Source organism: Phascolarctos cinereus, unplaced genomic scaffold, assembly GCF_003287225.1.
Source record: "Phascolarctos cinereus isolate Bilbo 61053 unplaced genomic scaffold, phaCin_HiC Scaffold_3;HRSCAF=262, whole genome shotgun sequence".
Lineage (NCBI taxonomy): Eukaryota > Metazoa > Chordata > Mammalia > Diprotodontia > Phascolarctidae > Phascolarctos > Phascolarctos cinereus.
In genome coordinates, this window is record NW_027555736.1 from 16,040,502 (window position 1) to 16,054,732 (window position 14,231).

At 37.2% G+C, this 14,231-nt stretch overlaps 1 protein-coding gene across 2 annotated transcripts in view; it reads right to left on the reverse strand.

Annotated features, from left to right (window-relative positions):
• PCDH15 (protocadherin related 15) overlaps positions 1–14,231 on the reverse strand; it is a 1,495,046-nt gene that overhangs the window by 570,507 nt on the left and 910,308 nt on the right. For both annotated transcript variants that reach the window (XM_020978669.2, XM_078150714.1), the window contains one exon: positions 12,879–13,049. In XM_020978669.2, the coding sequence (XP_020834328.1) occupies positions 12,879–13,049 (171 nt within the window). The remainder of the gene's footprint in view (positions 1–12,878; positions 13,050–14,231) is intronic.

Below are 14,231 nucleotides of genomic sequence, written 5' to 3' on the forward strand. Positions count from 1 at the left end.
ATGACTAATATTGATAGACTTAACCCTTCTCAGAAATACAAGGATCTAAGACATCTCCAAAGGCCTCATGATGGAAAATACTATTCACATCCAAAGAAAGAACTATGGAGTTTGAATGCAGATTGAAGCATAGTATTTGCTATTATTTTTCTTCTGTTATGTTTTGTTTCCGTTTTCTGGTGGTTCCTCCTATTGGTTCTAATTATTCCTTACAACATCACTAATGTGAAAATAAGTTTAACAGGAACATATATGTATAGCCTATATCAGATTGTGCATTGTCTTGGGGAGAAAGGGGGAGAAAACTTTAAATCTCAAAAGCTTACGGAAGTGATTGTTGATAATTCAAAATAAATTAATTTTTAAAAAAAGTCTTTTTCTCCCCCCAGTATCAGTGACTATGGTGCCACTGTGTATCGATCAGTTTCCAAGTTGCTGAAGGGGGGAAAATAAATAGCCTAAAAGAAAATGAAGATGGTCTAGGACCAACTAACTACCAATAGAAGAAATGAAGGTCTATCTATGGTGCTAGCCATGATGCAGTTCAGAAGATTTATTCTTAAGCTATCTAAAGGAGAAAAATTTTACATAGCTATATAAAAAGATAGATAGCTACACACAGATAGACACACATATACACGTATGTATATATATACACACACACATACATACACATATATATGTATATGTATATGTATGTACACACATATACATATTCACACATACATAAATATATAATGTTTAGAAAGAAACCACAACTAGTTACAATAAAGCGAGATAAAAATAGCTAGAGATGGACAAACATGCACATAGCACATGTATAAGAATTTATGATATAAATTATATATATATGTTTATATGTAAATTTCTTCCCTGTACATGTATATTTAGATAATATATAGATTGTGTATACAGCTGCATGTGTATGTGAGTGTATATGTGCCTGTATGTAGGTACACACCTATATATACAACACCATATAAATGCTAAGGTAACTTGCACAGAAAACTTAAAAGCAATTTTATTTTTTAAATGACATTTTTTTTCAGATTGGTGCCATGCATCATACCACTTTGCTCTCATTTATGATGAATAATGAAGCACCTGATGAGGACAGAGTTCAAGGTATCATATGTAACAACTTGCAATATTGACCATACCATAGTTTGCACAACCTACAGAGTCACTACATTAGTACATCTGTCTTAGTAGTACGAGATGCCTGCTTGATCACCTGGATACAGAAATGAACAAGAGGAAGGGAGGAGGCCAGATTGCCTTTGGAAAATTATGTCTTGAAGGACTCTTAATGAAAGGCTCATAATATATGCAGTAATCTACTCCTTGTGTTTCTGGAAGGCAAGGAATAAATACCACAGTCTTCCAAGAATACAAGTTGTGGGCAACCCACAGAGTAATGGAGAGGACAAATATTCAAAGAGATGTGCTACCCCATCCTGAGAAAGGGTGGCCATTGGCCCTTCCCCTGAAGTCTTCTACTTACTGGTCAGGGACATCGTTTTCAAAAAGGGAAATTAGAAGCTTTGTCTTATGAAGGAAAGAAAAGGGTCCTCAGGGAAGATTCTGCAAGGTATGAACACTTAAGGAAACTTCTCTGTGGATTATAGGTAAGGTCAAATGATGGAAATCCTTGTTGCACAAACCAGGGGTGAGGAACCTAAGTGCCATCTTTAGACAGTCTTTTTTTTTTTAACAGTCAAAAGACTGCACTTAAGGACCTCAAAGGCCACAGGTTCCCCACCCTTGGCATAAACCATTCCAGTTCATGGTAAATGTTTCACCCAAAACTTCCCCTCACTCCCTTTTGACTTCCTTCTATGATACTCAGATCCTTCAACAAAACATTCTCCCACCTCCCAGGTCTTTATACGTGGATGCAATGTATTCCCTCCTCATCTCAAGCTTTTAAAATCTCTAATTTTCCTCAGAACTCTCTTGGGTGACATCTCCAACCCAAAGCCTTTCCTCATTCCCCAATTGGCCCTTCACTCTACCTCCTGCAATGATGTTTTATTACTTTGTATATAATGATCTGTAGGATTATTGTATCTACTCTACTATAGAATGTAAGCTTTGTTAGGGTAAGAATTTTTTTCAATTTATTTTTATATTTATAGGAACTAACATAATGTCTAATGTTTAGTAAGACCTTAATAAATTGTGAAATTGAACAAAATTGAGTACTCTTACATCTAAGACAAAACTGTAGTCAGTAATATTTTATCTATGTGACCCATGACAAGTGACTCAATTTCTCTGTGCCTCACTTTTGTAACCTGTAAAAGTGGGCAAAAAATAGGACCTACTTCACAAGTTTATCATGAGGATTAAATGAGTTAACTTTCATAAAGAACTTGGTAAAGATTAAAGCACTATATGAATCCAAGCTATTATCATTATTATCTCTAAGGCAAGAAATAAAAGAGATCAAAAAATTCTAAATTCCACATCACTAACATTTGGATTCTATTGGAAAAGCGAAACAAAACCAATATATGAAAATACTAATGAACTGGTCCAGACTCAGCTTGCAACACAATTTCGCTTTGTTAGCGATGCCTTGATAAATGTGATGTGATTCTCGAAGGCATCACGAACTAACCTTGTTTGTGTCATAACTAAGTTTATTCTTTAACCAAGTCCATTTATTTTCCATCTGTGTCTGTGGCAGAAGCTCCAATTGGTTAAAAAAAAATGCAAATCAGGGCGACAAAAATGAAATCTATACATCAAATGGGCATACTGGCAATGCTGGGCATGAAGGCCAAGCCGAGATTTTATGCTTATATGGAAGGTGTGACTGAAAAGCAGTTCAAGGTAATTACTATTCAAAAAAGACATGTCCATTCACACTGAGCCCTTACTGGCCAGTTTATAATCATCCAGAGAAGTCTTTTATTTCATTTCATTACTACCAAAGGTCACTAGAGTAGGTGGTTCTGTTCTTTCTGTTAAATAATCTAGCATACCATAGGCTCCACAGACTTTAAGCTCAAAAAAAGGATGACAACAATTCATCATGAGGTGCTTCATTATTCATCATAAATGACAGCAAAGTGGTATGATGCATGGCACCAATCTGAAAAAAAAATGTCATTTAAAAAATAAAATTGCTTTTAAGTTTTCTGTGCAAGTTACCTTAGCATCTATATGGTGTTGCATATATAGGTGTGTGCATATATACAGGCACATATACGCATGCAGCTGTATACACAATCTATATATTATCTAAATACACATGTACAGGGAAGAAATTTACATATAAACATATATATATATAAAATTTATATCATAAATTCCTATACATGTGCTATGTGCATGTTTGTCCGTCTCTAGCTATTTTTATCTCGCTTTATTGTAACTAGTTGTGGTTTCTTTCTAAACATTATATATTTATGTATGTGTGAATATGTATATGTGTGTACATATATACATATACATATATATGTGTACGTATGTGTGTATGTATATATATGTATATGTGTGTACATATATACATATACATATATATGTGTACGTATGTGTGTATGTATATATATATATATACATACGTGTATATGTGTGTCTATCTATCTGTGTGTAGCTATCTATCTTTTTATATAGCTATGTAAAATTACTGTGGCAAATAAAGAGGAGAAAAAGGAATTAAAAAATCTAATTCCTGCTTTCAATGGGAGAGTGTCCCAGGGAAAACAACATGCAATCAACTATGTCAAAACAATATCTATACAGGAAAGTTTGTAGATAATTAACCTAGTAAAAAGACTGGCATTAAAAGGGATCAGGAAAATCTTCTTGTAGAAGGTTGGATTTTAGCTGGGACTTGAAAGAAGCCAAGGAATCCAAGAGGAAGTGATGAGGAGAGAGAGAATTCCAGGCATGGGGGAGAGAGTGAAAATATCCAGTCAGGAGATGAAGTGTCTTGTTGGAGGAAAAGCAGGGAGGTCTCCTGGGGATTCACTATGGGTAAGAAAGGAGCCATTTTCCTGTTTTACCTAATTATTCTTATTAACCAAATGCTAAGCTCATTTTCCCTTTCTAGTGAAAGAGTAAAATTCTGACCATGTTTTAATTTCCGGTGCCCTGGGCCAATGCTCTTATCACCTTGTCCTAGTTACGATTGTGATCAAATCTCAGTTCAAATGGCCTGATGTTCAGTTTTCATAAAAGTTAATTTTGTGGTAACTGGGACATTATAAAACTTTTTAAAAACTATTTAACAACAACACATTGGACAAAAATTAAAGAATAAGATAATTTCTAGAAGTTAGATTTCTCTTAGTATTCAGTACTATCGTGGACATGTAATGTTAGTTATTTGGATGTCTCTGACAATGATTCACGTAATTATCCAATCAATCGTGCCTGTCCACCCCATGGGACTTCATGTGTGCCCCTAAAGTTGCTACAGTGGGGCCTTCTGACAGTCCAGAGGCCTTCCTCTTCCCTTCCTCATGATACTGAAATGATATTAGCAGAGCACCTGGGCTGTGCACCTGGCAGCTTTCATCCTTGCCATGTGACCAGGCCATCCTCTCTTCCTATCTCAACACAGCTCAAACCAGCAAAGAGGTACCTCCTCTCAATCAGCATACCAGAGAAGGACCCCAAGAGTTCTGTAGAAACTTAGCCTTTTTTAGAATAAAACTTTTTTTTTTGTACCATACCAAACTCCTTACAGGAAATTAAAATGCATTTATTTATTTCTGATTTTCAAATTTGTGGCCAAACCAATCTTGTGGTCCTTATACACTTGAACCATGACATAGAAAGGCACACACACACACACACACACACACACACACACACACACACACACACACACTCTCACACATACACACCCACTATGTTTCAGGAAACAAAGTTTGATCTGTGATTTCTCCACACCAACACACCAAATAAACTAATAAGCTAGCCAGCTGCCTTAAAACAGAGTTTAAATATACCTTAATCATTGATTTTTAAGGAATTTCAAGGAATCCCAAATTCTTAGAGATTCCTCTTTTGGTCCATTTGGGCTTCATAGGATCATGTAGAATTTCAGAACTGGAAGCAATGTCAGCAGCCATTCAATTCAAACCCTGCCCTGAGAAGAATCCTCTCTTCAACATATCTAATGAGGGAATAGCTTGGAAATGTTCTTCTCAAACTTGTGTATAATTTTTGCTCCTGTGAAGACAGGAAATCAGAAACCGTACTTCATTTGCCGACTTCTGCAGGCTTTTCTGCTGTGGGATGACATCAGCTGAACTGCGACTTCATAGCATTTGATCAATCACAAGAATGCATTTTTATAAAATTATTTCACTTGCATTTTTACCATGTATGCATGCATGTGAATTAGGGAGAATGAATAAATCACCCAAATTATAAGACCAGAGGCTCAGAGCATCATAATTCTGGAGCTGAAAGGCACTCTGGAGGCCGTAAAGTCAAGGTCAGTTATGTGGAGTGGACAGAGAACTGTGTCAGGAGTCAGACAACTTGAGTTCAAGTCCAGCCCTTTTCATTTCTTACCTGTGAGTACTCAGGCAAGTCTCTTAAATATTCTGTGTCTGATTCCTCAACCATAAAATGAGGAGGTTAGATTAGATAACCTCCTTTCCAACTTTAAAGCAATGATCTGATTAACTGCCATGGTAGAATTACTTTTAGGTCCTCACTTTTAACAACTGTAACAAGGCCAACACCTCCCTTCACTTAGTGTCAATGTCAATTTTCTCCCTTTGAATAGAATGGCAAACTAATTCCCACTTTAGCTAGAGACAATTTTCAGAAAAAAAAAAAATATGAGTTCCAGAATTGTTTCCTTACATTTTCCTACTCCATTCTAGTATTTAGAAATGTACCTGTCTGAACCTTCAAAATTTCATTGAAAACGTGGTCCTCTGAAGTAGATATTTAAACATCATATCCTAGTTCAGTTGTTAAGCACTGAAGTGATTAACCATCTCTAAGTCTTTTTGAACCACAAAATGCTTTACACTTTGCAGAGGCCTAGGAATGGCTTCTCCAGTGGAGAACTCCCACTGTGGTAATTGGCAGGATGCATGAATTCCGCACAGAAGGTTAGTGAGTGTCAAAGCTTTCAGACTTTTTAAGAATTAATTCAAGAAAAGATCAGTAAGTCTGTAATTAAAGTCATCATGTCCTGTTTGGCTGACAGAAATGGCTTATTCCCTCACTATTCATAGCAAGGGTCTGGGCTCATTGAACTCTGTAGGAATTTTCCCAGAAGCATTAATGGAAAATGGGAGTGGAGAAGAGAACTCAAGGGGAAGGCAGCGCAGACATAGAGAAACACTGGCAGACTTATTTCAGGCTCCTGGCTCCTCCTAATTGCCCACATAATTCACAGGGAATCTATGGGAGACTATCACGTCAATGATCTAGTACTTTATGTAAGATACCAAGGAGTCGGGGCAGCGTAGTGGATAAAGCACCAGCCCTGAAGTCAGGAGGACCTGAGTTCAAATCCAGCCTCAGACCAAACACTTGACACTTACTAGTCGTGTGACCCTGGGCAAGTCACTTAACCCCAATTGCTTAAAAAAAATATATGTGCGTGTGTGTGTGTGTGTGTGTGTGTGTGTGTGTGTGTGTATAATACACATATATACGTGTGTATATATATCTATATATGTATATATATATAGTATATATATAGATACACACACACACACACACACACACACACATACACACACTAAGGAGTCATATCACAAAGGAGCATACTCATTTTCCAGTGTAATTCATCATGGCATCCTTACTGAACTTTCTGTTCTGTGACAAGAATAACTAAAGACTCAAGAAAACTCTGGATAGTGTTTCCTGAAATTTATAAACATAATGCACTGGATACTAGCTGTTAATGGCATGTCCCTGATAAAAGGAATGATTGATGTTTTCACCTACATAGCTAACACTAATGTAGTAGTTAGCACGTCCCACGGTCGGGGCTAAGTGCTTTACAAATATTATCTTATTTGAATACCACAATAGTCTTGGAAGCTAGATGCAATTATTATCTCCACTTTACAGATAAGGAAACTGAGGCAGAGAGAGAGGCTAAGTGACCTGCCCAAGGTTAAACAGCTAGTAAGTGTCTGAGAATATTTTTGAAATCAGATTTTTTTCTGACTCCAGGCCCAGTGCTGTATTATCTGTCAGACAACTTCAGCTTTAAAAAATAATGATAATGATGTATAAAACACAGATTCATCCCCACTGCAATAGAATTTATTACATTGATTTCAGCAACCTTGATTTAATCAGAAAACTTGATTTTTCCACTTAAGTGAGGGGAAAAAATCTACTCAGCACCAATGTAAATTTAAATTCAATAATATAGAATTTATTTCATATAATTTAATCCTCTAAATATATATCTGCCATTACTATTGTGATTAGTTGATTGTTTCATTGAATGAATGAATGAATGAATGAATGAATGAATGAATGAATGAATGAAATGACTATCTGCAGGAAAAGTTTTCTAAATTTAAAAAAAAAAGCCATTGTTTTAGACTTCAGAATTTCTCAATCCCGTGAATGAATGATAAATACCCAGAATGAATGGAGTGAATGAATAATTAGTGGATTGATGGATAAATGAATGAATTGATTTCTCCTTTTTAAATGTACCCATTCCTTACATTTACTCAGTGTTTCTCAGTATAGGTAAAATCATGCTAATACTTAGAGTTCTGAAGTTTAATGGGCCCCTTGAGAGATAGTGTGCTCCCTACTTCTACAGGTCTTCACTTGGAAGGTAGCTGACTGCTTTCCAGAATGTGGTAAAGAGGAATTCTCTGAAGTCATGAGCAGGGCTAACTGGATACTAAGGTTTGTTATAGCTCAGGGGTTCTAAGAAAGACCATGATCTTATGGCTGCTTAAATTGAAGCTTGCTAGCCTTATTCTTGATTCCTTATGTGAGCAAATTCAAACATGGTCTTAGGGAGCTGAAAACGATGAGAACTTGAGATATGGAAGACCCTGAACGTTTGGTTGGTCTACAAATGCTTCAAGTCCTTGATGAATCACATGTGCAGCATAGTCATGAGGACATAATTAACACACTCACTGCTGGGTTCAAAAGAAATATTATGGATGAGGGCAAATAGTGTAGAAGATCTAAAAATTTCTTTCCCATCAGAACTGTATTTAAGTCCAGAAAAGGGAGTCCTATTGGTTTGTGGGAGTTTAGCAGAGTTTGTTCTACAAGTTACTTGATGCATATATTTTCTGTAGGGAAATTAAAACCCCAAATGTCTAAACCCTTATTTATTCAGTGATACCATAGTTTGCAGGATCATACATATAGAGTTACAAAGGGCCAACCTCCTCATTTTTGAGTTGAAGAAACAGGTCCACAGTGGTTGTGACTTGCCCAAGTCATTCAATCTGAAGATATTCATGGAATACTTACCATATATTGGACACTATGATTGTTGTTGAGGATATGGAGGTAAAAACACAAACAGTGTCAACATCCAAACGATATATGTTGTCTTTGTTCACTGAGCATGAACACTGTCATAACTATTCTTTTGGGGCTAGGCAAAAACACCATGAACATTTGCTCTCATTTGACAGAGGAATGGGAGAGTATTACCATGTATAGCTGAGACAGAGGTCTTGGAAAGCTAACATGAAGATACATATATAGTGTGACCGTTTGGATAGGCGTGGGGTGGAGTTGAGTGAGGAGTGGAGGAAGAGCTTTCAATTTAACTGATTATTTTTAATACGTTAGTTGCCAAAGTCTGTTCCTACATTGTGGAAGGACCGCAAGTACATTCAATACCCTCTAAATTTAGCAACCCTGAGACAAAGCCTTAGAGGTCCCACCTTCCATCTACCTATGAGTATGGTAACAAAATCATCTGATTGTCTTACATGTTAATAACAACAATAAAATAATAGCATCATTACAACAACTGATATTTATGCAGTGATTAAAGATTCACAAAGTTCTCAAAATGTGTTGGCTCTTTGGATATTATGACTTGGGCATGATTTTTGTTTGTTTTTATGACTTCTCCAGAGCACCTCAAATAAAACTAACTATTACCATGTCCTGCTAGCAAGACATTAACAATTAATGTCAGCAAATAAACATTTTCACAGAAGTATAGTGAATAGAATTCAAGGAACAGAATAAAATATCTTAAGAAAGAGAAATTAAAGGATGAATACTGATATTTACTGTCCCCAACTATTGATGCTAAAGGGTGTGTATGAATTGGAAAGTAAAATAAAATACATGTTATAAATAAAACCCAAGATTCAACGTAGAGCCCTCTTTTCTTCTTTCTTATCTCAGTAGCTCCCATGAGTTCAATTTTCATCTGCATGCAGATTACTTCCTGGTGTCTATCAAGCCTTTATCTTTCTCCTGACAGAGAGTTCTCCACCACCAAGTCAGATCATTCAAGAGCTGGATGGGGCCCCAGGAGTCATTTAGTCCATCCTATACCCACAAATCTTCCCAAATATAAAATACCTAAGTGGTCACCTTGCTTCTGCTCTGAAAAACTCTAAGGAAGAGGATCCCATCACCTCCTCTCAAGGCAGCCCACTACACCATAGGACAGCTTCAGCTATTTGGAATGTATCCCTACCATCAAGCTGACAGTGGCTTATTTAAACTTTCACTTACGGCTCCTGGTTTTTTGTTTTTGTTTTTGTTTTTGTTAGTGGTGGTGTCTTTTCCCTCTATGGCTAAAGAAATAAAAAGTTTAGTCTTTCCTTCACGTGATAGCCCTTCAAGCATTTTAACACCGTTAGCATGACCGACCCTCCAGTCTTCTTTTCTATAGATTATACATGCCAAGTTACTTCAACTAATCCATATGTGTCATAATAAAAGCAGCTCAAATTTATGTAGAGCTTACTATATAAAAGGCAGTGTGCTAAGTGATTTATAATTATTATTTCATTTAGTCCTCAGAACAATCTTGAAAGATAAGTGTTATTATTATATACCCTTTATAGATGAGGAAACTGAGGCAGAGAACAGCTAAGTGACTTTCCTAAGGTCACACAGCTAGTAAGTTTCTGAGGCAGGATTTGAACTCACGTCTTCTTGATTCTCAGACTTATGCACTCTACTCACGGTTCCATCTACCTACAAGTTAATGTTTTGAAACTCAAGAGACTGCACCATCATTCTTGATCTTTTCTAGACACTCCGTAGCTTATCACTGTTGTTCTTAAATCCTGGTTCTCCAAAATGAACACAATATCCCAGGTAAGGCCTGACAATCGTGCACCACTGCTTCCTGTCATGTGAAAAATGGTCCAGAAAAACTAGGCTCTCCATTTTTAGGACTCAGCGTTCCATCTCATGACTTTCCACAAGTCATCCCAGGTTCCAGGAAAACTTTTGAATCCTAAACTGCCTTTAATGCTTCTCTTTGGCACCACCCCTTACCCAAAGTCTGTGAAATTGGGACTTATTCCCTTCTCAAATTGCCAAGACTGACTTTTCTATTTTCATGCCATGATCTCAGGTGGAATGTAAAGACTCAAAAACACTGGCTCTCTGTGTATGATCTCATCTTCCTTGGCTATGGTCGGTACTTAATAAATACTGGCTCTATTCAATTGTCCCCACTACTGGAGTGAAGGGTCTAGAAAGGAATGTCATTCTTAAAGCTGCATGGGCTAAAAGAGAGGAATAGATTAGGAACATTAGCCTGGGGCCCCTTGACCATAATTTAATTTTGTTATGGTTTAGTCACTGAATCATGTCTCATGTTAATGACACTGTGGACCACACTGTCCAAGGGGTTTTCTCCCAAAGATACGGGAGTGGTTTGCTTTTTCCTTCTCCAGTGGATCAAGGCAAACAGGTTAAGTGACTCGCCTAGGATCACACAGCTAGTAAGTGTCTGAGGATGGATTTGAACTCAGTTCTTTTTGACTCCAGGCCCAGTGTTCTATCCACTGAACCACTTAGCTGCCTATCAATATACATTCTGATAATTGTGAATCATTATAGTGGAATTCCTTTGTAATTATATGTATGTGTGTGTGTATAATCAGATTATAATCACAATAGTATTACAATTATATATAATATGAAATTTACATACATACATATTTGACTATACATATATATTTGAATATATATATATATATTTTATTTGAGGGGCGAAGGGTGAAACTCTCTTCTCTTATGAGATGGGTTAACAAAGATACCCTCTTGACTGAAGGGAAGGGAGTGGGAGAAGGGAGTGACCAGGGTTGTATGGAGGTATTTCAAAACTCCTTAGGGATCAATCATAAAACCTCCTGAATCTGCTAAGATGTTTTTAGCTGTTCTAACTTTTCCCTGTAGCCTCCATGAAGGAGGATCTAGGGGTATAGAGGGAAGGGAGTAAGTAAGCCTCAGGGAAGCAAAATGCACCTGCAGTTTTCCCAATTCCCTAGAGCTGACAGAATTGTTAGAATTGGGCATACACTTCCAGATAAGGCCTCCATCCCTGTCCTCAGTGCTGCAGAAGGTATTCCCAGGTCCATGGCCTCAAACCAAACCACAGTCTGAGAGTATCAGGCCGAGTGTGAGGCAGCCTCACAACTGTCTACCCAAAAAGCACCTCCAAGGCTTCCTAGGGGCTTGGAGAGCAGTTCCACCTGCAGGGCAAGAAAGGGGCAGCGGAGAGCCTTATACACTTTCCAGTCTTGGCTGGAGAACAGCTTGGGGTTAGGCAGCTTCTCTGTACAGGCCACCAAAATAGGGGTGCTGGGATCCCAAAATCACAACATATGGGTTCTTCCCAAATGAATTTGACCCATGCCTTCTTTCAGTCAAAGATAAGGTTTATGGGAACATTGATGGAGGATGTATAAGATTTAAAGAACCCATCATATTGGTCAGACTCTTAAAGAATCTAAGTATTTGTATCACTAATGCAAGCAGGCCAGATGTTAAGAATCTGAGCCCTTACCTAGACTCTTAAAGAATCTGAGTCTTTAAAACATATATTTATGTGTATGTGTGTATAACTTTCTACAGTTAAAAATGCTTTTTCAAGAAGGGGGCTATACTGTCAAAGAGGTTTCTGACTCAAAGGAGTTGAAGAACCCTTGGATCAGATGATCATTAAGGTCTCTAAAATCAGAGCAGAGATAAGTTAGTCATACATAATTAGCACACATCAATAGGGCCGAGGTCATGAAGAAATTAAACATACTTTCTCTCTCTCTCTCTCTCTCTCTCTCTCTCTCTCTCTCTCTCTCTCTCTCTCTCTCTCTCTCTATATATAATATATATATATATATATATATATATATATATATATGTATGTATATATATATATATTTATATATATATATATATATATGTATGTGTGTATATAAATAATTGAATAAGTGCAAATTCCAAGCTCTTTAACTTTCCTAATTTTTTTCCAATGTCTATGGTAAGTATTGGCTGAAGTAAAAAAAAAAGAAAATCAGTGATTACAGGTCTTAGTGAAACATGTTTTGAATACTGTGTAGAGCATGCCATTTTCTAAGGTTCTTGAGGGCTTTAGGAAGAAAACAACAACAACAACAACAATAACACTATAATATGCCAAGATTTGCTTATAGAGCAAAAATGAATCTATAGCTACTAAAGGTTCTGTTTTCACTTGTTTTTATAAATATCATTCTAGTTCTTTCTACTTAAAATCTTTTGGGAAACCCACATATACTCATTGTCTCCAAACTTCTATAGACATTCAGCCATAAAACAATTTAAATATCCAAGTATCCAATTTTTCCTACTTACCCATTTGGTTTGTTCAGTTCCTAGAGTAATGTCTATTTTTAGCTATGGGGGCAAATGGGGAAGAATATACATACCGGTGTTCTCAGTTCTGGGATGGCTGCTTGGTAGGTAATAGGACGACAGTCTCGAGTATTGGGTACCAGGACACAAGGAAGAAACATTGGCCCCAGATCATCTCCATCAAGGACGTCTATCGTGAGAGTGGTGGTGCTGGTTCTCCGTTCATTAAGATTTTGAGCTCGGTCCTATGAATGAAAAGACAATTCACTGATGTTGGAATATGGCAAACTTCTGTGCCTGCCTTTGCCAAAAGATTGGGTCAAAGTCTGGGGGTAGAAGGAGGCAGGGAACCTTTGGCCTCAAGGCTACATGTGGTCCTCTTGGTCCTCAAGTGTGGCCCTTTGACTGAATCTACACTTCACAGAACAAATCCCCTTAATAAAATGATTTGTTCTGTAAAACTTGGACTCAGTCAAAAGGCTGCACCCAAGGACTTAGAAGGCCTTATGGGGCCTACAGTTTACAGGTTCACCATCTGCAGGTCAAAATAAAAGATTTTACTGTATTTTATACATACTAGTCTACAGGCATAGTCAAAAGAAAGATAGATATCTGCACTTGGAGTTGGACAGACATGGGCTCATATCATTCCTCTTAGGCTGTGTGACTATGAGTAAATAACTTGGCTTCTTTGGTGCTCAAGAAACTCTCTAAGATTACACATTGAAGACAGAGTAAATTTTGATTTATAAGAAGATTTAAAAAATACTCATTACAAAGAATTAATTTTATCCTAACATAATGAGCTAACCTTTTTAGTTGAATATAATGGATTCCCTTTCCTGAGAGTAGGAAGTCCCCATGTATCCTTCTCAACCTTGTGCCTTCCTACTTTCCTAGTCTTAGCATGCTTTAATCTCCTCCACAAAATCTAGGATACAGTGACTCTGGTTTTCTCTCCCTCTTTAGCATAGGATGCTCTATCACCCAACCCAGTGTCTTTTCACTGGCTCTCTCTAATGCTTAGAATGTCCTGCCTTCCCCAATTGTGCCTTCAGGCTTTTTTCAGGTCTTAACTCCAATTCTGCTCTCTGCAAGAAGTCTTTCCTTGCCTGCCTCAATTCTAATGCCTTCCCCTCCTAGATTGTCTCTGGTTTCTTCTGTATGCATCTGATATGTGCATAAAAGTTTACATGTCACCTCCCCCACTAGGCTGTAAGTTCCTGGGGGGAGAGAGAGAGAGAGAGAGAGAGAGAGAGAGAGAGAGAGAGAGAGAGCGCGAGAGCTATTTTTGCTTTTGTTTCTATCCCTAGTACTTAGCACATTTCCTAGAATATAGTAACCACTTAATAAATATTTGTTTGTTTGTTTTTAATACTTTTTGTTGCCTCATCTAAATGTTGTATCCCACAGAGTCTAGGGCAGTG